This window comes from Podarcis liolepis (genome assembly GCF_965112155.1).
Source record: "Podarcis liolepis genome assembly, chromosome: 4".
NCBI classification, from domain to species: domain Eukaryota; kingdom Metazoa; phylum Chordata; class Lepidosauria; order Squamata; family Lacertidae; genus Podarcis; species Podarcis liolepis.
The window spans coordinates 65,586,092-65,611,439 of NC_139558.1; the positions used below are offsets into that span (position 1 = coordinate 65,586,092).

General features: G+C 45.5%; 1 protein-coding gene across 2 annotated transcripts in view; it reads right to left on the minus strand.

Moving 5' to 3' along the window:
- Positions 1 to 589: 589 nt before the first annotated feature.
- The window catches only part of IGSF3 (immunoglobulin superfamily member 3), a 117,122-nt gene continuing 92,363 nt past the window's right edge, over positions 590 to 25,348 (minus strand). For both annotated transcript variants that reach the window (XM_083498563.1, XM_083498562.1), the window contains 4 exons: positions 10,654 to 11,064; positions 8,046 to 8,453; positions 4,749 to 5,174; positions 590 to 3,539 (listed from right to left, as the gene is read on the minus strand). In XM_083498563.1, coding sequence (XP_083354689.1) covers positions 3,289 to 3,539; positions 4,749 to 5,174; positions 8,046 to 8,453; positions 10,654 to 11,064 — 1,496 coding nt within the window. In that variant the 3' untranslated portion in view covers positions 590 to 3,288. The remainder of the gene's footprint in view (positions 3,540 to 4,748; positions 5,175 to 8,045; positions 8,454 to 10,653; positions 11,065 to 25,348) is intronic.

Consider the following 25,348-nt stretch of genomic DNA (forward strand, 5'->3'; position numbering starts at 1 on the left):
AATACTTTTGAAACATTAAGCAAAAGAAAGTTTAAGAAAATGATGAGAGTTACTGGCCATACAGTCTGATGGCCACCCCACCATGGGGCTTGGCTATGGACCATCATCATCATAGTCTCCTCCTCCTCCTCCTTTCTCCCAAGCAATCTGTTTTGCTGGCTTAGGGGAGGTCGTCCTTCTAAGCACTTGCCAGGCACTTCTAATCCCATGCAAAACCGGGTGTCCACAGCATTAGCTTTCAGCACAATAGGGGAAGGGCAGGCTAATGAAACCCACCCTCCAGCACTGCAGGTGGCTCTCATCTTAGGCCACTTGGCAGTGCCTGGGGCCAGGCACTGGTCCAAGTGCTGGCACTGGCCATGCATGTGACAGCTGCTCATTCATGAGGAATCGCTCCCATGCGTAGCAGCTGAGCCAAGTGCATGGCTAGAGCAAGAACCTCGGGGCCTGCGACAATTTAAGCATACAATTTGACATTGCAGGCACTGGTAGGGAGTCGTACTTTTGACAGCTGGGTGGCATCAACAGGGAGAAGAGGAGGGAAGCTCTGGTAGCAGCGCCTCGAAGCCATCAACACAGGACATTGAAGTCACACTTTCAACACAGTTTACTACAGCTCTCTCGTGTAATGTATAAAACATTTAGTGCAACATGGTACAAAGTTCTTTAATAATAATAATAATAAAAATCCCACACTGTTTCCCCACATCATGCAAAGGTAGCTTGTTCCTTTTCCTCTGGGTTTATTGGCAGAGAAAAAGTTGTCCATAAAGCTTCTTATAGGCAGTGTCCAACGTTTTGAAAAGAAACGAGATCCTAAAACTGGGCAGCAACTTGGCAGCGTAATGGACAAGTCCTCTGCAAGGTAACCTGTGTGATCATCGGTGCTGCTAAAGGGACAATCCTCCCACTTGTGTCTACTGGCTTTGATAAAACACCTGCATATTTTCCAAGAGTCCACAGCCACAGACTGGAATGACTGGCCGCTGGAGGCCGCTGTGGGACAGCTTTCCGTAGACCGAAGGAGCTGGGAGGGGAAGGGAAGGACTGCTGGTTATATAGAGAAGCATTGATGCTACTAGGTCAGTACAACAGATTTTTCAACGCGAAGATAAAGAGCAATGTTCTTTAGGGCAGGAAATCATCTTGCTGACTTGTTTCCTTTTTAAGAGCTGAATTGAGTTAGAGCTCCTGCCCCGAAGCAGTATATGTACAGGACATTTTACATTTATAAAACAACAGACACAACCTAGGGGCTCTCTTTCTGCTTTGCTCTTCATTCCCATTCACTTTTTTTGTTTCCTCCCTTCTGAATACACTAGGAAGGCAAGGAGGGTGGAATGGTGTGTGCGTTCTCAAGTTACACACATGGAGGGGTTTTTAATCTAGGAATAATAGTTTGTGGAGGCAGATTTGGTCCGGGGAACATTCTGAATGCTTTACTGGAATGCTACAAAGCCCTCCTTTGCGAAGGAAAGATGATGATTTTTTGAAGAAGCATTAAAGCTTGGGTAAATACAGCAAGTTTACCCAGAGAGTAAGTGAGGTGAACATGTGCAACCAGCTGCCTGGCGGAACACATGGGTGACATAAAACCTCTGCGTGGACACATACCACTTGCAAAGCACCATTAATTAAAGCAAATGCATTTATCTCCACAAGATGCTCTGATAGGAGCAATCAAAATTTACGGTCACTCCACAGGAAGAGCGCGCTCTGCTGCCCCCCCCCCAAGCCTTCTCCTGCCAAAGCAGCTAAGCAGACTGGCATGTGTGGCTGGCAGCATGTGCCCTTGCGTAGATTCGGTTGTCTCATGAAAAAGGTTGCCACTAGCTGCCAGGAAGACTTAGGAAGACAGCAAAACAGCCATTTTCTAGGAAGCACAACTTTCCCCCCTTATCCTAGAGACCAGAATGAGGGGATGTAAGAGTGCTGGTCCACCAGGTATAACAAGCATTTCCAAAACAGCAGAGGAGGAGCACAGCTGACTTACTGTGGCAGAAAGTAGGCACCCTGCCTTTACTGAGCCCCAACATTGTTAACACCATGTCTTTCACAGAAAGAACAGCAGGGGTGGTTTTGTTTTTTGGCCGCAGCGTGTCCTTGAAGTCCACTTATTGTGGCTTCTGCAGGGCTGCGAGGAATGGTGGTGAAGGGTGTTGCACCTGGAGAAATAAAGCTGAAGAAGCAAAATGGCACACACACATAACGAGAGAGAGGGAGGAGGCTATTCAGAGGCCCTTGCTTGCCTGGTGAAAATTCCTTGGGGTAGTTAGTGCAACTGGAAGTAAAACTTGGGTCAACGTGTCCACACATTCTCTGCCCTGTGTTTCGGTATCCCAGAACCAAGTTGGAGCCAGGCCCACTTAAAGAGGCAGCCACCTCCCCACTTCTTAAATCATTACTTTGGTCAGTTTGAATGTCTTTTAAAAGTTTAGGTTTCCACCCCTGCAGTCTCCAGAGGCGTGGCAGTGGGGGTTAATAAAACCCAGAGGGCAACCAAATGCCTTTCTAGTAAACAGAACTGTGTATAGGCAGCACTACTGGGGGGAATCAAGGCTCATGGGCTGTACCTCAGTGACACACACACACAGGCCGTTGCTGGATTGCAAGTGGCACAAGCAATTCAGTTGTGGTGCCAATGGCAAAACAACCTTATATGCATTTTCCGTCCCCAAAACAAATCAGAAACACCTGGAGACGGAGGGAGGTGGCAGAGGCTCTCTGCCCTGGAAGAACTGCTTGCTGCTTGGACTATAGGAGCAGTTCTGGTGCTATTCTCTCCCACAGCAATAGGCAGCCCACTGAGTCCTTTCTGGCCCTCTCCCAATACCAAGGCTCAAGTTCTGTCAAACCCAGCCCATTTGATAAAACAAGCTTCCTCGAAAAACAACGCACCCAGCTTTGGCACAACGAGAGCTCCAACAAAATCAATGCACTCTGGGGATTGTCCTCAGCATAATAATACAAGAAGAATATTGTGTGTCTTTGAGCAACAGAATTACAGGGCAAAGGACAACCGATGAGAACTGATGGAGGGGGAAAGCTCAGTTAGAAAAAACCACTATATACAGTGAACACATGGACCTTCCATCTCCCTTTGCAGTTGGGCTGGGTCTTCACAAGCATTCTGGGGTGCCTGAGTACTTCCAGTCCCAGAAGTTCAGAGGGACCTCATGGTGGAGCTGAGTTGGGATCCAAAAAAGTACAAAGGCTGAATAAAAAGACAACAAAAACACTTCCTTTGGGTTCCAGGTGCATCTTCACCTCTCTGTGGGTCTCTCACTTTTAATCTATAGTCCCTGGGTGGATGCTGAGGACAGGAGGCTCCAGGCAAGTGGGCGAGTAGTTCAGGTGTGGCTCTTTGATCCACAGCAAGGGGACTCCGTTCTTGCCTTCGGAATTCTTGCTGGAATTCCTGCTTTTGAATCGCACCAGCAATATGGTGATGATGAGGATGCCGAAGATGGGGAAGGGGTAAAAGAACACAAAGTAGAAGAGGGAGTCATTGGAGCAGATGACGGACTGTAGAGACGAGCCTGGAAGAAGTTCACACAGGGAAGGGGGGAAGAGTTAAAACATTCAGAGCAAGGAAACTTCACTTTCTGAGCACCTCAGCCTAATGGCCACTAAGCAAAGGCAACGGTGGCTTAAATGGGGGACCAAGACAAGCCGAACTATGTGAAGCAGCTGCCATTTTTTCCCCTTGGCTTTTCTGCCTCAATACACCAAAGTTTTATTTTGTTTACCCTGTGGAATGGGCACTAAAGTGGGAATGATTTTTTTAGATTCTCTGCTCCTAGCCCTAATCTGTTTAAAAAACACACATGGATACACAATGCAAAGGCTACAGCCTGTCATACTCAGAATTTTAGGATGGAAACTTGAGCCGAGCCATGGAGAACAAGAGTAGTGTCATGCCTATTTTGCCTGGCACTGAGCATAAAGAGAGAGCTCCTGCTACACAGAGTTGGGAGGGAGGTTGTAGTCCTCCAGCTGTTGTTAAACTCCAACTCCCATCATCCCTAGCTGGCAATGCCAATGGTCAGGGATGATGCAGGTTGTAGCCCAACAACAGCTTGGGTTGGGCCACAGGTTGCCCACTTTCATAACTCTAGATTTAACACTCATTACAAAGCCTCTTTGTCTGAAAGCTGGTGGCCTGTCCTACTTTTGGAATGCAACAGGTGCCCCATTGGGCTGCAGGAGACGTGCGTTCAGTGTCATCACAATACATACTCGCCCCTCTCAGCTAATTCAAGGAAAGCTTCAGCTGTTAATCGGCTACATAGAGTGCCACAGGCACTATTATTCTGCAAGTTGCTTCTATGCTCCACCCAGTGAAGTTTGAAGTGCCATATGGTTTCACCCTTGAAACATGCAGCATGATATATGTAATTCTCAACCCTAAACACATGAGCAGAATTTGCAGGTGTTGCCAGGAACAGCTGAGGGATTATGGCAAGATGCGAAATGGGACATTCTCTAAGAATAAGGAGACTCAGCCAAGCCCATGCCTTTTAGGCCCAATTGTAATCAACAGTGAGCGAGCCCTGACAGCATTGCCAAATTGGGAACTTCTCAACCAAAAGAACCACTGTCTCTGTTAAGTTTTGGCTTCCCTACAAAACTGAAATTCCAAGATCTTCCCCATTAGCTGAAAAAACCTTAGCCAATTTCGCTCCCCTCAAGCTGTATTACCCCTGGGCCTCTACACACAAAATCCCCCCCCCCCACTAAAGACTCACCTGAGTCTTGCACATAAACAGCCATAAGGCCAGAATCCTCCTCTGCGAGTTTGTACCATGCTCCCCTGGGGTTGAGCAGCCATTCTTCCACCCGGCAGGAGTAATTGCCAGCATCTGTAGCCCCTGCTTGCAACACAGTCAGCCGATAGAGAACAGCCGAGAGTCTCTGGAAGCGCAGCCGGCCTTCCCAGGGGCTGGCTTCTCTGCTGAAGATGGCATCCTGGCCTACTCTTAACAAGGCCTCCCTTTCTTCTGCATACTTGCGACCAGCAGGCCCACTTTTCTCTTTAATCTTCACACTGAACCACGTCACGGCAAAGCGGGAGTCCCGGCTGGAGAGGGAGAGGATGTTGCAATCCAGATGGAACTGCCCCTGCTCTGTCACGGTGAGGTTGGCCATGGTTGTGTCCACTTGCAACGAGGCATCTGAAGATGGTGGGAACATGCACAGAGACTGGTTAGCTTCTCTCACTGTACAGACATAAATGCACAGACATGGCTTCTTCAGGAGGCCTGATCACTGGCCAGCTAAGCAGGACTTAATCTCCCTCAAATTGGAACAGAGTTTGCCTGTGATGGCTCTCTCCTGTCTTCAGGTCTAACAGATCCAAAGAGGGAGGAGAAATGGAAAACAGCAACCTTTATGGATGCACTGCATACTTTTCGATCATTAAGGAAGGAACTGTAGGGAAACAAAGGGTTAGAGAAGAGAGTAAGCCCATGACACAAACAACACAATGGGCGGGACTGTGCAGCCTCTTTTATTACACTGATTGCAACTTGCTGACAATGAGCTGAAGGCCATGTCTCTGTCCCAATCAAAACAGCCTCTGGGAAAGAGAAGAAGTTGCTGTGCAGCCTATTCTTTACTCCAAGAGCCACCATTATAGAGAGTCATGATGTAACAGTAGACTCTGCAAAAATTTTTATTCTGCTCTCCAGCCAGAAAGAGCTCCTAGAGTCGCTTACAAATAAGCTTGAGGTATCCTGTTGAAGGGTGGTATTTGCATTAACAGGAAGGGCATAGCTACTAGGTTCCTGACACCTCTAGTAACATTCAAATGAGGGAGATCATGACTAAGGGCTGAAGTAAGTGCATATTTATAACACAGCCCCTCCTCACCCCCATGTCTTGTTCACCATTACCGGAGGTGTGTGGGATAGGACCCCAGGAAGCAGCAGAGATGCCGCTCCTGGGACACAGGAAGTGGCACCAAAATGCAGCCAAACATTTTCAAGGGTGGAATTTCATAAGCCCTAGCACATAGCAATATGCACAAGGACTGCTCAATGCATACAAAAACAGTGGGATATAGTGCATTGGTATCATTTGCTCCAAGACATACGGGGGGATATAAGCTATGTTATTAGAAATATGGCAGTACTTATACATTCACATTGCACTAATTAAAAAACAAAAGCATTTCTTATATAATTAAGAATACAACCAACTGTATATTAATAAAGCCTCATCAATCTTTCCCCCTTCTTCAGAGTTTGTACTATTTCACTGGCCTCAGGGTTGGAAAATCTGATCAACAGCCTCAAAGGATGTTTTTGGGAGAAGCAGAGAATTCATAAAAGTAAATGGACAGGACAAAGAATTCCTGGTGTGTACAAAGACATTTAATTATTTTTGAACCTTGTGAATGAGCCAAAAGGTTTATGGGGCATAATGATTCCCACCACCTCTTTCCCATTCCTCACAACTCAAAAGTAGCTGTTAAGGTTTCCACCCTCAAATTAGAACCGTTGGTCTATCTTGGGGCTGTAACAGGTCATCTGAGAACTTCCAGCCCAAAAGGAAGATTTTGGAAGCTTAGTTGCAATGTGTGCAGCGTTCGCAATTACTAATGCCTGGAGACAACTCTTTCCCCACAGAGACACTTAGCTCTTTCTTCTTTGGCCTGAAAAATGTTTCTCTAGCAAAGATGTTAGTGATAAGATTTTCACGTTCTCCCAAGAGCTGGCTTGCAAATCCTGTCCTCAGCCCTGGAAAATCCTATTCAATCGCAAGCTACGTTTTGGACATTCCACAGGCACCAACCAGTCTGGCTGAAGCACACAGGGACTGTGAGAGGCATCTGCAAGCAGCTGCACCAATTTGAAGGGTATTTCAGAGGCCAAATTTCACCATCTTAAACTTGTGCTGCACGTTAGAAGCTGTGACTGAAATGCGTACAGACTAAATTTAAGCACTTCAAAGCCACATTATTTCCCTAGTTCTTAGAAATTTCTTTTGTACTTTCATTTTACCTAATTTAAAACGTTACCCTTGTGGGAAATTGTGTTGCCAGTAAATTCACTGTCAAACTTTCCGCATGGAAAATGACTGTGTCCTCACCCTTCCATCCTATGAACTCTGAGGTTAAAATCTTAACCTGAGCTGCCAACCAAGCACCCAAAGCATACAATTATCTCCCATTAACTCTCACACAATATCACAACAAACCAATGTGAGTTTGTAAACAGAAAGCTGTTTTATAACCCCCCCAACCCCCCCCCATTTAAATGCATTAAATCAAAACAAGATGGCCTTGTTTTCAAAACATGCCTAAGCTTCCTTTGCTCTTGTCAAGCTCTGGGGTTTAGGGGCTTAGAGACCTTGCAAAGGGGGAAGGAGATGACAGATCCTTCCTCAGTATCAGAGAAGAGAGATGGCAAATTTCAAAATCCTAGTAAAGGATCTCTGTGTTTGGAACACAGAGGTTGTGGAGGGTCCTGAAGAAGCTAAAGTGTGTATTGCCAGCTGCATCCTAGTGGCTTAGCTGCAAATGTTAAGGTGTGATGAATCTAGGCAGAAAAAGAAAGGTGAGAGATATTGACCATGTCCCTACTCCTATTCCCCAGCCTAAAGGGTGAGTGCCAATATTTATGTAGCCAAAAGAGCACCGCCCATGCAGAAGAGGGTGGTAAAAGCATGCTTGGGGGAAAGCCTCAGAACAAACGGAACAAACAGAAAACGGAACAGAACAAACGGAAAAATAACTGAGGCGGCAAAAAGCTCCCGAAACCTGGAAGGGGGAGCAAGGACTGTGGGGTAGGGGGAAAGAGGAGAGGACAGAAGTAGGGAGAGAACAAAGGTACAGCTGCCCCTAAATACTCAGCCTAGGCAACTTGTCTTTCTCCAAATATTAAGCTGCAGTTCCTGTATCTATATGGTGTGCAGTAGGGAGAGGCATTCTATATATATATATAGCAGCTGGATGTTTTTCACAGCAAGTTCCCTAACCATAAGCAGTGATTGAGCTTTTCTTTCTTGGTGGCCCAAAGCCCCGGACCCACAGATAACTTTACCTGGCTGTTTCACCACAATGGCTGTCAGCCCAGACAGGTCCTCTGCCCGTTTGTACCATGCGTTTGTGGGACCCAGTATCCACTCCTCCACCCGGCAGTCATAGGTCCCGCTGTCCTGCACAGTCATGTTCTGGATGGTGAGCAGGTAGAGGCCTGGAGAGGGGCTTTCCAAGCGCAGCCGGCTCTTCAGATCGTTCAGGGCTGACAGCTCTCCGTATAACAGGGTGGCCTGGCGAGTCAGCTTGAGCACTGCTTCTTTCTCCGGGTGGCCCGATTTCCACACATACCACTCCACAGACAACTGGGAAGCCTGGCTGCTCCGGTTGGTGACCAGGCACTCTAAGGTCACCCATTCATTCTCCAGGATTGTGATGTTCTTCTGAGTCTGGTTCACTTCCAAAAGGTTATCTGGGGTTTTTATTGGGTGGGTGGGGGAGTAGAGGAAAAGCAACAACATAAAATTAAAAAGAAAACCAGTTGACAATGCAACAGGACTTAAGCAGTAGTCTTTGTTTTATACTGCTTCAGCTCAGCATTATATATTTGCTTTTAATGGTATTAATCTAAAGAGATCCCTCCAGGGGAAGGTCACTGGTTTCCTTTGTGCTCTGCACACTGTTCAGGGTGGCCCTGAAATCGGAAGAACAATAAGGCATTTTTGTCCTCCATGCAATCTGCAGACACAATACCTACTAATAAGATTTAGGGATTGCAAATGTACCAAACCAGACTATTTGGAATATCAGCAGCAGGTCATCACCAGGGATTAGGAACTTCCTTTACAGCTGGCCTTAATTGGACACAACTTCCTCCAGACTGGCTGCCTGGGGCTCTTTTGTACCAATTTAGTGTGATTTGCTCTACAGTGCCAACCACATGACAGTGTGATTTCTTGAATAGTATGGGCTCTGATTTTTCTTGCAGGCTTCTCGTTTCTTTCTACAGAAGTGAGGTTCAGAGGACTTACTTCAACAAATGCAAGGACTGAAATGCAAAATGCCACAATGTACTCCATCGCAGTGAAAGCATTAAACACCACTTGAAGCTCTCCAAATGCAGCGTCAGCTAGTTACTAAGGACTAGCCACACCTTGGGCCAGTTACTGAATCCCCTGGCACACTCAGAAACCCTGATATTGTACGGCCTGGAAATTCAGGTCTCAGCCTAACTTGTGGGAAACTCCCCTATGTGCTTTTGTAATATTGAGGATTATTTTTCAATGCTGAGAAAGCAAATGGCCCTGGCTCCTTCCTCTTTGCTTCCTGTGTCAAAACTGTGACCTGTTGTTCTTTCCCAACTCTGCTGGGCCTGATATGAAAAAGCAGGTTGTCCTTCAAGGACAAAATGTTTAGATGTCAACACAAAGCTTTCTGGAGCAATGCTTAGCTGCTGGGAATTGCCAGCCCTCCCAGGCTCTGCTCTATAATAGACCTCACCTTTCTGCCTCTCTATTTGTTGGCTGGCGGTTCATTGATTTATTCAACACTTCCTTACTTCCTTCACTTTCCATTCTTGTCAGGGAAAGGATCGCCCCTCAGCAGCCAACTTCCCTCTTCATTAAACTCTCATTTCTAAGAGCTCAGCACATGAGAACAGAAACCATCACTCCACATCACCACTGGGACCCAGGCAATAAATAAAATTAAAGTGTACAGGAGGGGAGGAATTTGACACAGAGCTTTCCCAAGCAAACAGATACCTCTCCATCTGATCACTATCAATGAGATACCATCTCAGAGGCATAGAAGACCGTCTCCTTCCATTAAAGCCTGTTTGAGCAAACAGGGGAAAACACTTCCTTGCTCATGCACCAGGGCCATGAAAATCTAGACTCCTGTAGTCAGAAACAGAGGCATTCTCAAAGCCAGAGATTTTATAACAGCCTTCCCCAACCTAAAGGTAAAGGTCCAGTCGTAAACAGTATTATCAGTTGTGTCCTGAAATACTTTCAAATAGCAAAAGCAGCAGTCTGGCGCAGGCAGGGCAGGGTGGCGTTGCTCACTTGCCTTCCCCACCCCAAGCGTCAATGCCAGTTCCTGAGAGGGAGAGGGGGGAAGTGTGGGGAGCTCAGCGCAGTGCGGGTATGGTGGTGGGGCTATTTGGATGCTCCTGCTGGCAAGCCTGCACTGCGCTGAGCCAACCCATGCCTCGCCCTCCTCTCTCTCGGGACTGGCATGGATGCTTGGCACTGTGAAGGCAAGAGAGCAACACCACCCTGTCTGTGATGCCCCACTGATTGCTATTGAGAAGCAGGAGATCCTGAGCTATACATAGGTTGCCAGAGTACGAATATGCAGGAGAACATGATTTTGCTGCGAGAATTTACTGAAGGCATATTGCCCTTTCTTTCTCTCAGATTTGCTCTCCTAAAGTTCCTGTGACGTGCGGAAGAATGGAAATGGGGCTACAGTGACACTCCCACACGGATGCGTCCATACAGCAAATGTGCAGTGGGGCCAAGATACATGCTTATGGTGGGAAGAGAGGCTTAGCTTTCCTTTGGGAACTTGCCAGGCAGAGAGTGCAGACAGGAAGTTGCTGCGGTTCAGGAAACAGCTATAGACATGAAGTCTTAGGCAAGCTTCAGATATGGCAAGTGAGATATTACCTGGCAACTTGACAGTGACTTCCGTCCGGCCAGACACTTCCTCAGCCAGCTTATACCAGGCATGGTTGGGATTGAGCAGCCACTCTTCCACGTGGCAGTAATAGCTGCCGCTGTCGCTGACCTGGGCTCTCTGGACTGTGAGGCTGAAGAGCCCCCCGGACAAGGACCTCTCAAACTGCAGCCTCCACCTCAGCCCCTCTTCCTCAGCATAGGTGCCGTACTCAAACACAGAGTTGTGGGTGGTCTTCAGGATGAGCTTCCCGTCTGTGTCCGATGGCCTGTGGACATACCACAGGACGGCAAAGTGGGAGTCTGGGCTGGTCTGAGACTTCACAGAGCAGTTCAGGGGAATGGGCTTGTTCTCCACGAGGGTGATGCTTCGCTTGGATTTGCTGACCTGCAGCTTTGTCACTGGAGGAAGGGGATTTTTTTTTGGGGGGGGGACACACACAAAAGACAGAAAGGTTAGGGCAAACAGCAACCACGACCATTCAATTATTTTTATTTGTTTACTTGTTCATTCCAACCTATGTATAGGATGCCTCTGCACATGTGAAGAGTGCCTTTCTTTCACCAAAATTCACCATGTCTGGGAATTTTCTTTCTTTCTTTCTTTCTTTCTTTCTTTCTTTCTTTCTTTCTTTCTTTCTTTCTTTCTTTCTTTTTCTATCTGCATCTGTTTATAGAGGTAGGGAACCACTTTTGGGCCCAAGGCCACCCTTTCAGGGGATACATGCCAGTGATGGGCGAGGCCATAAGCAAAAGTGGGTGAAGCTATGGGTGTGATTCGCCTTCATACAGAGCACGCATAGGCAAACTCGGCCATCCAGTTGTTTTGGAACTACAACTCTCATCATCCCTAGCTAACAGGACCAGTGGCCAGGGATGATGTAGTCCCAAAACATCTGGAGGGCCGAGTTTGCCTATGCCTGATACAGAGGGCTACATTTCAGCCACAAGGTTTCTACAACATACAGGCACACCTGTTCCATGTTCCACCAAAGCAAGCAATAGGTGTTTCTCCCAGTTCAAAGGCACATCCCAGAAAGACAAAAGCACCCAATAAGGGCACAGAGCTGGGCTGATGAGCAGCAGTGCTTGGGGAGAGCCCTGAGTGACAGAGAGAGAGAGAGAGAGACTCGGGGGACACATTTGCCCCCAGCTTTGAGGTTCCTCACCCTGGGTTTATACACATCTACCTAAAGGTAAAGGACTCGTGGACGGTTAAGTCTAGTCAAAGGCGACTATGGGGTATGGCGCTCATCTTCCTTTTCAGGCCGAGGGAGCCGGTGTTTGTCCACAGACAGCTTTCTGGGTCATGTGGCCAGCATGACTAAACCGCTTCTGGTGCACAGAGGACCGTGACAAGGACCAGAGTGCACAGAAATGCCATTTACCTTCCCGCCGGAGAGGTATCTATTTATCTCCTTTTGCTGGTATGCTTTCGAACTGCTAGGTTGGCAGAAGCTGGGACAGAGCAACGGGAGCTCACTCTGTCAGGCAGATTTGAACTGCCGACCTTACATCTACCTACCTATAGAGTGCTCTCTTTCTCGTCTTTTATCTTAATTGGGCTGGCCAGGCCTAGGCTAAGTCCTTTGAGCATCACCTCCTTAAACTTCTTGCTGCTTGCTGCATTTAGCTTAGTTATATCTGCCTTGTGCTTTGTTTTCTCTCTACTTTTTCATGTACTTTTTAGACTTGCACATCTGGCATTAGCTCAACCCTCATTTTCATAGCTTTTGTGGATGCAAGTTACCACTTTAGCATTTTGTACTGTTTCTTTCTTAGGACAAAAAGGTGTGTAACTGGATCCTCTTTTTAACACTGTACTTTTCTTCCGTTTACGATTGCTTCAGCCTTGATTAACTTCTCTGAATGTGTCAGCAAACAGAAGATGGAGTTAGCTGAGGAGTTAATTATTCCAAGATAACCGATCATGTAAACAAACTCTTAGCAGACTTTACAATTAACTGTGAGTTTGAAATGATAAGTGTGTGTGTGTGTGTGTGTGTGTGTGTTTAGAAACCCCTGTATATTACACCCATCCATGTCAATATGTAGATCACCCCAAGTTTTATAAACAGTTCTTCATTGATCATTAAAAAAATATATCAGAGAATCCTATAGCAGTGGCAAAACAGGAAATACAATGCAATTCCCATCTCACTTGTGTCTGTTCCTAAACTGTTCCCTGGAGGAACAGACGCTACAAAAAATGGAACTCACAATTCTCTCTAACTGTAGGTCTGGGATTTCATCGTAACGAAACGGAAGACAAAAAAACGATATAATATGGAACAACACACACACACACACACACACACAAACACACGTCTGACACCAGCACATTGCTACAAGTTTCAAAAGGAGAGAGGGCACCCTCCCTGGAGTCTTTCAAAAGCTCCCCAATTCCGTTAACCCTTCCATGCCAGACTGCTTTGGAGGGAATGGAGATATGGTGAGGCACAAAACATTCTGATATAAAAGCACTCTCGTGACAATAGAACTTTGCTTTTCCTAATACAGCATGCAAGGTTTATGCATCCTGGCAACACATTAAGAAGTTCCCCTGGAGCCTATATTGCCGCTGGCTTTAATCAGTATGCTAATAAAGACTAGATAGCTGTGCTCTGCAATGACATGACATATAGAGGAAAGGAGCCCTCATCTCCTCTCTCTAGGGAGCTTGCTTTAATAGGGAGGCTTAGGCTCATACTGCTGAGTAGATACTTTCCACCTTATTAATTTTAGGAGAATAACCTCAGCCACCAAGAGGGGGCAACGTGACCCAGTGCACCTTCCTGGCTGGTGCCAAGAAGAAAAACGTTATTTCATGTCTCTGCCAGTGCTTGGGAGTCCTTGGGATGAAAAAGCAACAAGGGAAAGGAACCAATTCACAGAAATTCTACTCCTCCCACTGCTGCCCCCCCCTCCCTTGCTAACAGTTTATTTTTAATTGGTACCGGATTATTTTCTGGCACTGTTGCTAAGGAAACCTCAGTTGCTATAGTAACTGTATATGTTAAATGGGCAGCCTATATCTGCTAATAAAGTACCACACACACACTCCAGCGGAGCAACGGTGTGTGTTCACACACATGTGCACATGCTGAGCATGCTATCTGCCCCTCTGGGGTTTTTTTTTTGGGGGGGGGGCATTTTGCTGTGGCATTCAAGATTTTTGAAGTCCTCTTCCATTTTACTTCCTCTGAGTTGTAATAAGATGGAAACATGTGGCAGTCTCTGTTCTGCGTTCACATGCTTCTCCAGACTGGAATGGTTGAGCTAATGAGCTGTCTGTGCTGGCAAAAGACACGACTTTGCAAGGTTTATTCGTTCATACCGAGTTGGGGTGGCCCCTTGATGTACAAAGCATTTGCTTTGCGCCACCATGTGGCCTAACAACATAAGCCCCCCACCCCCACTTCTTTCAATTATAGCTGCCCATGTATAGTAGTACCTCTGGTTAAGAACTTAATTTGTTCCGGAGCTCCGTTCTTAACCTGAAACCCTTCTTAACCTGAGGTACCACTTCAGTTAATGGGCCTCCCGCTGCTGCCATGCCACCAGTGCGCGATTTCTGTTCTCATCCTGAGGTAAAGTTCTTAACCTGAAGCACTATTTCTGGGTTAGCGGAGTCTGTAACCTGAAGCGTATGTAACCCGAGGTACCACTGTATTGGGAACAGCTAAAAACATATCTTGCAAATGGTGGGCAGGGCATGCTCCGTGGGGTAGTGAGATCAGACATGTCTCACTGCTTCCAATTTCAGGGGCCCCCAGGGTCCTTGTCAGACAGAGGACAACCAAAATCCTGGAGCCATGACTTACATATAACTGAAGAACCTCTCTTGGACTTCTTGGATGGAAAGCAAAAGAAACGAGGAACGAGGATGAGGAACACTTGCTAACACAACTGACAGATGGATAGCTGGAAGTCATTTCTATCGATCTCTCTTTCTCTTAGTATTTTGTTGTTATTCTTATCTTTCTGTCTTCGGCATTCTATTATTATTTCATAGAATCGTAGAGTTGGAAAGGACCCTGAGGATTCTCTTGTCCAATCCCTTGCAATGCAGGAATATGCAGCTGTCCCATACGGGGATTGAACCTGCAACCTTGGTGTTATCAGCACCATGCTCAAACCAAGTGAGCTATCCAGGCTCAGAATGATTTCTCTTAATATTCCTACTCATTATATTTGCATGCAGATGAAGATGATCGATAGTTTGTAGGACCTTGTGTGAGAGACAGGGAAGGGGAGAACTGGGAGGGTACATCATTTTCTGTATGGGACAAAAAATGGGATATACTTGTGATAGAGAATCTTATATTTATCTATCTTTCTTCTTTTCTTTTTGTTATCTTGGTGTGAGTTGGTGTGTCTTTCATTGTACTGCGAATTTTTTTTAATGAAACTTTATTTAAAACAAACAAACATACATACATCCTGGAGCCAGCACTGATTTCCAACCCATGTTAAACTCAGCACTGAGCTGGCTGCACGTTTAGCTCTGCTTTCTGAGCCTCTGCACTTTTAACACAATACCAGTTCTTCCAAGGTTTGAAAGGAGAAACCATGCATACCTATCATAATACTGTGCCAGAAACACATCAGCGTTATGGAAAAGGGCATATTCCATGGGGCAAGTACACTTTGCCACTTAAGTGCTTGCAATTATTACTCACTCCAGACATGCGTCAAGGTATGATGCTGAGTTATAAACTGACATGTATGGGTGGCAAATTTGGGGTTTTATTTCTGCCTGCATCATTGTAGTCAGCGATGGAATCGTGACTGAACACCAGCTCTTGTCTAAGAAACAAGCCATGCACCAAGAAATAAAGAACAGGGAGACAATGTGAAGAGCCACTAGCTGCACATTGCTTTGGGCAGATGTATCTGAAAGGCACAGAGACACCAAGCCCATCAAAAGCCATAGCTGCTTCTGTGTTTCAGGTGGCTCAGCTTGTAGCAGCTTCTCCTACACAGCAAACCAATTTCACGTGTGGAGTAACACAGTTAACCAGTGGCTGCTGCTGAGATGCCAGGAGACCAAAGCCTTTCCGCAACACCTGCTCAATAAGCTCTGGGGAAATAAAGCAAGGACCTGAGAGGAAATCATACTTATGTCCGTTCATTCCTAATCCAATTGCTACACCATCACTTGGTAACCTGGAGGAGTTGAGCAAAGGAGTAGTTAAGCAAAATAGTAAAGGGCATTAGGCACAGCTTATGTGGACATTAGGTTATTCCCAATGCCACCTGCTACTGCACCATTTTAACTATTTCTGGTCAAAGCAGCAAGGTTGCTTAAACTTGGCAAGGTGTAACAAGTCAAAACATGTTAAATATGGGATTTAAGATTAGCTGTGAGCAGTTATGGTTCCCTTGGCCCCAGGGCAGAATGCAACTGCTATCTCTCTACACACAAAAGAGGCCGTCTGGGGACCAAGAAGTGAAGAATGACCTTATCGGAAGCTACTGAGGGAATTTGGCAAGGAGAAATGTAATTATCTACTGGAATTTGTCCGCAGGGATTCAGACTCCCTCCTCACACATCCTTGCTCTTGCAACACAGGAGAGGAACTCCGACTTACAAGTGGCCAACACACACAGTTTAGATTTCTTTGGAATCATCTGCAGTTGGCAAGCAGCTCTGTTATGCCTGTACAGTGGTACCTCTGGTTACGTACTTAATTCGTTCCGGAGGTCCGTTCTTAACCTGAAGCACCATTTTAGCTAATGGAGCCTCCTGCTGCTGCCACGCCGCCAGAGCACGATTGCCGTTCTCATCCTGAAGCAAAGTTCTTAACCCGAGGTAATATTTCTGCGTTAGCGGAGTCTGTAACCTGAAGCATATGTAACCTGAAGCGCATGTAACCCGAGGTACCACTGTACTAGTAGTTTGGGGGCTATATCAGAGTCACCAGAACAGGCTATAACAGTATTCAGTGTGGGGTTGTTGTTTTTTAAATAGCTCTTTCACTTAGGTGTTCCTTTTTTAAAAAAAAAAATGTGCAGGAGACCAGGGCCCTGTGGGACTTGACGACCTTCTGCGGGGCCTGCAAGACGGAGCTGTTCCGCCTGGCCTTCGGTCTGGCCCAGTTTGACCCCCCCTCTATGGGACCCTGTACCTCTTTGGCCCTTTTATTGGCTAATGTGGGACCAACATGGATAGCTGGCCCTGATGAATACTTGAGGTTCCTGACCCCTATGGTTGTAATTCGTGGGCAGTCATTTAATTTTATCCTGATTCTAATTTTTAAGCTGTATTTTAATCAATTGTTTGATTGTGTTTAGCTGGGGAGGGTGGGGTATAAATAAAAATTTACTTACTTATGAGTTCATGGTCACAAAACAGTGAAAGTTCTGCAGTCACCATTCCTGTTTTTAAACAGGCGGAAAATTTCATTATTTTTCCAGAAGGCACCTAAGCAAGCCCACTGCTAGCTAAGATCTGAACCCAAGAACAAAGCAATACTCCCACTTCCACTGTATTTTTATAACTGCAGACACATTGTTCAACTTTGCTTCGCCGGTGTATAGTTTTGGGTGGCATGCCATCTGTCTCCTTTATAGTCCCTATTCTATCTGAGAGGATCACAGAATCTTAGAGTTGGAAGGCTCCCAGGGGTCATCCAGTCCAACCCTTTGCAATGCACGAATCTCAACTAAAGCATCCATGAAAGATGGCCATCCAACCTCTGCTTAGAAACCTCCAAGGTCCACAACCCCCTCGAGGGAGTCCGTTCCACTGTCAAAGGGGAACCAGAGTAAGTGCACTCTATTTTTATTAATTTACAAACTTAAAACTGCATGTTTGTATACTCAGTAGGAAAGGGCCACACCTCTTTCTCCTGGATCACTCCCGCATGGGCTGCAAGGAGCAAATAGGAAGGCTATGCAGTCTTTGGTGCAAATTGTATTTTCCTCAGTCAGCAATGTAAACAGGCAAGACACTCTGAACAGCAAGGGGCTAAGCCAGGCTTCCTCAAACTCAGCCCTCCAGATATTTTGAGACTGCAATTCCCATCATCCCTGACCACTGGTCCTGCTACCTAGGGATCATGGGAGTTGTAGGCCAAAAACATCTGGAGGGCAGAGTTTGAGGAAGCCTGGGCTAAGCAATGTCTCCATCTGTGACTGGATGCATCACCCCTTGGGCAACCAATTCCTAAGATAAGTATGTTGGTGTGGATGCACCCTCAGCTTCCTGCCCCTAGAGTGACCTGGCTCTCATAAAATACTTGGATCTGTAGGGCAGAAGTGCCAGACACGAAGCATATTATCTTTTAGGCTTAAAAAAACAACAACATCCCTCCCATGTTATATTGCAAGATTAAAGTAAGAGAAAATCAGATCAAATACCGCAAGCTCTCTGCTAGGGATAAACTACAGAGGCAGGACACAGGCTCGCCTCCCATAATTCAACTATTAAGATGATTAATCTTGCCAAAGACACCCTTGGCAAAACATTCTATTTAAAAAAGAAATGGGAGGGAAGCAGAAGGAACTGGTCAAGAACTGAAGGGGAGCTGGGGTGGGAGAGGGGGAAACAGAATGACGATTCGCAGAGCAGCGCCAAAACCAGCAAAGAGTCCCATGGGTTACCACATCTGAGCTCGAAGGGGGGGCGGTCAAAGGCTGCTTTGTCCCACTTTGAAGGCACTCTTCCCCAGAGGCTAGCAATCTTCAAAGACAGCCTTCTCCTGGAGAGAACTTATGAAATATTACAAAGTTTCCCAGAGCTTGCCCTAGTTTTCGGAGCCTCTGACAGAATTTGGCCTTTTTGATGTAAGAGAAGGGAGGGCAACAGGCAAAAATGAAAAAGATACAGAGGGGTTCTTGCGAATCACAGGACAACCTTGCACATACGTGCTCACGTACACCCCCACCCCACCCCCCATGGCTAGTCCAATTAATCGGATGTGAAGTTACAAGACTTGGGCTACAGTCCTAGCACCACTTACCGCAATGAACAGGCTAGGTAGACATACTGTAAGCACTGCACTGTAAGGCCACAGATTTCCACTACAGGTTTCATACTGAAAAGGCATTTGAAAATATGCAGTAAAACACAGCTGAGGTTTCCAGGAGTATTTATAGCTTGTTTGCAGACGTGAGAATGCCCTTCAAACAGTAAAATGAACCTAAGAGTATAAGACCCCTGCGGGATCATTGTAGCTTTCTGTTTTCACAGTGGCCTAAGGGAAGCCCTCGTGCAATAGCCAGAGCTGGCCCCAAACAATCTAGCTAACTGAAGCAAATGCGATTCCACACTCAGCTCAAGGTGTATAGTACCCAAGGGTAGTCAATTTATTTTGGCACCTGAGGCAGAAAAGTCCCACAAGCGTTCCTCCATCACAACGGCAGTAAAAATACAGCAACCATAATCACCATGAATTAAAATAACTAACCGATACTGCAGATCTGCTATCTGAGGCAGCTGTCTAACACTAGGGCCGGCCCTAGCAATGGCACTGTCCTGCTCATGTTCCCCAACAGCTGTCATTCAAAGGTATGTAATATTATTTCCCACTTCAATGCCCATTCACCAGTTTGGAGAGATCTTTTTGGAGGTCGCTGGAATCCCTGTTTGTTTTTACCAATCTGGCCAATTAGGCATCATTCAGCAAACCCAGTCACCACATTGCTCACACCCAACTCTTTATGAAAGAGTAAAAAAAAGACTAGTCCCAATACAGCGACTTGACTGCTCCCATGTTCTGCTGTAATGCACAAAGACAGGCCTTGCAATGCCTAAACCCTTGGTAACTTCTAGGCTAGATTACGGCAACGTGTTATATGTAGGGCTGCCTCTGAAGATGGTTTGGAAACTTCAGCTGGTGCAGAATTAAGCGCCCAGGTTGTTCACCGGGGCAAGACTGTTTGCACATATTACACTGATCCGGGCTGGACTGCACTGGCTTGCTAATTAGCTTCTGGGCCCAATTCAAAGTGCTGGTTTGGACCTATGAAGCTTGAAATGGCTCAGGACCACAATACCTCAAAGACCGCCTCTCCCCATACAAACTGACAATCATCCTCTTCTTCAAGTGCCTTGTCCAAGAGTTTTGAGGGTGGCAACATGAGAACAGGCCTTTTCTGCAGTGGCTCCCCATTTGTGGAAGGTCCATCCAGTGCCTTCGTTATATTTCTTTTAGGTGCCAGGTAAAATTACTCCCCTTTAACCAGACTTTTGGCTGATTACCGTAATTTTCGCTCCAAAACAAGCACTTTTTTGCTCCTAGAAAGTAAGGGAAAATGCCTGTGCGTGTTACGGAGCGAATGCACTCGACCGGAGCCATGGCTGCCGTCAGTCAAGCAAAGTGGGAGCCGCTTGCAGGGCTTTGCACGGCTCTAGCTTTGATTGCTTTACAGCCAGGAGGAGGGGGAGGAGCCGAGGAGGAGGGAGGGAAGGAGAGCCATGGCAGCAAAGCGGGCAGCAGCCGCTTACACGCGAGGAGGGACAGACGGGAGCCATAGCGAGCCGGAAAAAGCGCCGCGTAGCCAGCAACAGCTGAAGTGTCTGTAACCCTGTACCACTGTATCTCTTTTGTGCTTTTATCCTGTATTTTTATCTTGTGAGCTGCCCTTAGATCTTTGGATGAAGGGTGGTAGTTAAATAACAATAATACTTTGGAAATATATTGGAATTTCCACAAAATCTGTGCAAACAGAAAGAGAGAGAGATATTGAGAGAGAGAGAGTACTAAGTCTTTAAGCCTGTCCTTCCTCAAAATAATATTATTATTACAGCTTCACTTCCTGTGGTTTTATCCCCACAGGGAAAGGAAAGGTTAGGAAAATTATGCAGTGGGACTTGACAGTGTTGGAGACTTTGTACTAAGCAAGGCAAGTGTGCACCTCCACAATATAATCCATTTTGTGACTACCTGCTTATGAAATGGCATGAAGTCATTATGGTTTATCTTTTTTACAGAAGGAAGTTGGCACATTTAGTTGCACTAGGGAAGGTGGTGCTTGAGAATAATTAAAGAAAAACAAGCAGAAGTCACTCTGAGGGCAATCCCTTCTATGAAAGGACTATGGAAAAGAACAAGGAGAGGGGGAGTTAATTCACAACAAAGGTTAATTTACTCTCTTGGAGAATCAAGGACAAATAAAAAATAATATAATTACAAGGAAGGGCAGAGTCACAAATAATGTGGCCAGGTCCCTAAGGTACATGGTACCCTGGCTCCTGCATGTGCTATTCTCTTGCAGAGCAGAATAAAATTCCTACTCAAACTGGATTAACAATACTGGAAATTGCATTAGGCAACATGGGCGGCAGGATGGTGCAATGAGAGTATGAGCAAGGGAAACAACATTAGGCTCTGCGACTATTATTACTGCCGTTATTAACTTGTCACTTTGCCGTAGTATTGCCTGAAAGCAGGCCAACATGATTGAATTACTGGAGAGGAGAGTGGAGAACTGTTTCTTGGTAAATATGACAACATTAACTCTTTCCTGAGATTCTCACAACTACTCCCTGCTTCCCCCCATCCCTATACTCCTTTCCCCAACAGGCTGGAGAAAACCACTAGGGCAGATTCTTTGCTGAAAGAATCTTAACAAGAGAAGGACTTATATTCCAACCTTCTTTTTTTTTAGCATACAGTACTGCCACAGTAGGTTCAGCTAGGCAAAATACTGCCCCGCCCTTGAATCCAATTTATTTATTTTATAATTTATTTAATGCATTTGTATCCCACTTTTTTAGGCCTTCTCATTTTTGTGCTCCTGAAGTAATAGCTCTCGAAAGTCCTGTGACAGCATGGAATGCACATCCCTCACTCTGGGAAGCTGACAGTGTGATTTCTTAAGCCAGTTCAAACAAAACGAATAGTCTTGAGTGTACCATGGAACAGCTTTCAAAAGCTGCAGTTAAAACTCCCACTTCAACTGCTTGCTAAGTTTTCTGCACATCTGTAGCGACAACCTGCTTGGATTACTGTAATGTGAGGCTGCCCCTGAAGATAGTGGTGGCGGCTGGTGCAGGTTGCTGTTGCCGGATTGGTAGGTGGGGCAGCCTATAGGACAATGTGACACAGGCCCTGAAAGCCCTGCACTGGCTGCCACTGAGCTACTGGGCCCAATTCAAGATGCGGGTACAGTGGTACCTTGGGTTACATACGCTTCAGGTTACAGACTCCGCTAACCCAGAAATAGTACCTCGGGATAAGAACTTTGCTTCAGGATGAGAACAGAAATCGTGGCGGCAGCAGCGTGGCAGCAGTGGGAGGCCCCATTAGCTAAAGTGGTGCTTCAGGTTAAGAACAGACCTTTGGAATGAATTAAGTACGTAACCAGAGGTACCACTGTACTAGCATATAAAGCCCTAAATGGTTTGGGACCCAAGTACCTAAAGGTGTGCCTGTCCCAACAACAGCCACTTTGGGCCCTATGATTGCCCGGTGGGGTTTTGGGGGTAGTACTGAAGAAGAATGTCCCATTTCCCTCTATTTCTCTGTTCTGTTAATCACAATAGCATATATATTATTTTAGTGATTAACTGAATCCTAAAATGGATTCAGAGCAAGATGACATGAAGTGGTGCTTAATACTTTCTTAACTCTCTCTCTCCACCCACCCACCCCTAATTAGTGTAAGATAAATTATGGTGGCAGGATGGAGAAGAAAGTTCAGGAAGCTAGGTACTACTAGTGAACATCCTTTGTGAGATGAGGAAGAAAACGGTCACTGATTAGAACATAAGAAAAGCCTGCTGGATCAGGCCAGCATCCTGTCCTCACAGTGGCCAATCAGATGCCTGTGGGAAACCAACCAGCAGCCTCTGAGAACAAGAGCACTCTTCTGTGGTTTCCAGTTATTACTCAGAGCCATCGATAGCCATCTCCTCCAAGATCTTGTCTAATCCTCTTTTAAAACCACCCAGGTTGGTATCCATCACTGCCTCCTTTGGGAGTTCCATCGTTTAACTAGGTGCTGCTAGTGATTTTTGGCCAAAGCAACTGACATCAAAATAATTTCACAAGAAAGAAGCATGAGCAAGAAAACCCATCTGAACTATTAAAATATATAGACGCTGCCAATGTTTTAAAATACCCATTTCCTTAGTTAGGTCATTTAATTATCACATAGTTATTTGAGACCCTTTCATATAACATCCGAGGCCAGACATACATGGTAAAATAATGGGAGAGTGGGAAGAATCCAACAGGTTAGGCGGGCCAACCAAGCCACTTAGAGTCAGTTTCGGGGATGTTGTTATTGGCTACACTAAGAACAGTTAGTAATGGTCCTTAAACAGATAAGCAGTGCTTTATAAGCACTGATGCATCAGAATCTGTCCATGTGGTTAGTGTTGGAGGAACAGCCTGCTGCAAGTACTAGCTAGGAAGCCACAGGTCACACAATACAATGAGATACTCTAGGCTTGAGTTCAAACCTTGACAGAAATTCATGTTTTGAAATCATCAAGGAGATTTAGGGTCAACTCTGATTTTGAAAAGCAAAAGCTGATCTGAAATAAACAGGTGCCACACACACACATACACACACATATATATGAAGAAGGCAGCTATAAAATTTGGACGGGAAGAAGAAAAAGAACATCTATAACTTTTTCATATATGTACGTCTGTGTCTGTGAAAAATAGAAGACTTCACAGCATGTCAAAATTTGAAGCACACATAAATAAAAAGGCTATGAGGGAAGAATTCCAGTGCAAGATGCATCTGCCGTCAGAAAATGTGTACGCCTCAATGATCGCTGGTGAATTAGAATATGGAGATGTGAAAAATGGAAAACAGAACTTGCATCAAGCAGCAGATTCAAAGGGCAAAATCACACACTGAGCTGTTTCATCAATGGCTCATCAAAAAGCCTTCAAAATAAATGGCGCTGGCACAAATAGGAAAACATTTAATTAAACTCTATTCGAATAAGTCATCCTATAAAGAAATATGCTTATTTACTCTGCAGGTTATTCATTAAGAGCCAACATTTGTAAAAAAAAAGTCATTTAAAAAGTAGAAGTAAAGTCTGTGTGCTGCCAAACTTTTCAAAATTATCTGTATGCAAGTTCAGAAACAGGTTTTCACTATTTATCACTATACTGTGTACACCTAAGCAATAAAGTTTCAAGCTGGAGAAATGACTTTTTGCAAAGTGTACAAGCAACAAAGAGCAAAAAACCAAAACCCTTCCAATAAGGTTGGTAGGAGTAACACACGTGAACCAGATGAAAGTCAATCACTTTCAGTAAGTCACTGATGCAATCCTAAGTATGAAGTCTTGAAAACATCTTTATTTGTCTGTCTCTACTGGAAGCCACTCAAGCAAACTGTCATTCACAGGTCCATAGTGGGTCGAACAGATGGTAGCAACAAAACCCAAGGGCCAGTGGGAAAAAGAATAGCAAGGTATTAATCAAAGGAATCACATGATAAAGAAAAAAAAAGCCCCTCCCTTCACTGGTATGGAAGAAAAATATGTAAACTCTCTCTCTCTCTTCTCCAGGAAGCTAAGTATGTACTGTGTTTAACAGCTGCATCGGCAACTTAGCTCAGTAATAAAACCTTGAGCTTGTTATGATGCTGGACTGAGTGGTAATCCCTGCTGTGGTGAGTCTTCCTTTCCAACTTACTTGCAAGCATACTGCCTTGTTCCGACAAGGTGTTAGAAAGTGAGAATCAAGCTTCTGACCTCACATGCCCCTTTCATGAAAAGCATTCCCATCACCAGAAGCACCTGATATCTCTCATTCAGTCAATTTTAGGCAAACAGAACTACTGGGCTTCAAAACACCTCACTAAGGTCATGGCATGGTTATCCAAATGGCAGAGGAGGATCTGCAGGTAGATGGACAGTCCTCCTCTGCTCCAAAGGATTTGACTAGGGAGCCTTCTATTAAACCATTTTTTAAAAATTATGCTTCAGTCCCATCAAAGCTGCCTTTCGATGAGCTGTGCTCTAGCCCCAAACCCTAGAAATCCTTATTCAAAGGCGAGTTGGAATAATTGCAATAAACAAAAGCAGGTCATGGACTAAAACGACCCTGCTCGTGCACAAAGTGCATTTTGCTCTCTCCAGCCAAAACAATTCTAAGTCACACAAATATACCAGAGTATTTCTCGAGCATTCCTTGCTTCATGCTCCCTCCGTTGGACTTGTTGAAGTCAGTCGGCCCATAACCTGTTATCCTGGGCCCACCATCTGCTGTTGATACTACACTGCACACTGACCAGTGTGACCAGCAGAGTATGAACAGCTCCAGCAGAGTCACCCAGCAAATGTCAGGGTGTTTCTGCTTCCCAGCAGCCAGCTTTTCCCAACAGTTCCTGGTTGAGAAAACTCACTCAGTTCAGTTCAAAGTGTTTGTTATCTCATGGCACAAGATAAGCATAAACACACGATCTACATAAACTTAAAACATAAACATAAAAAATGCTAGTACATCACGAGCTAATCTACCGTGATGCAGTTCTCTGGTTTTAGAAATAAAACCTTGTCCAGATACAAGTTTACAGAGAGATCCACTAGCACTTCACCGTGCTAGCTTCCCATGCTATACTATCACCATAAAGCACTGAGCAAAACCCCCACACTCACACCAATACTGCTGACTCTTAACCCAACCCCTGCACCTACACCCATTCCGCAGAGAAAGGGTGGGTGGGTGAGTCACACAAACATGCAATGGGCTAGCGCAGAAAT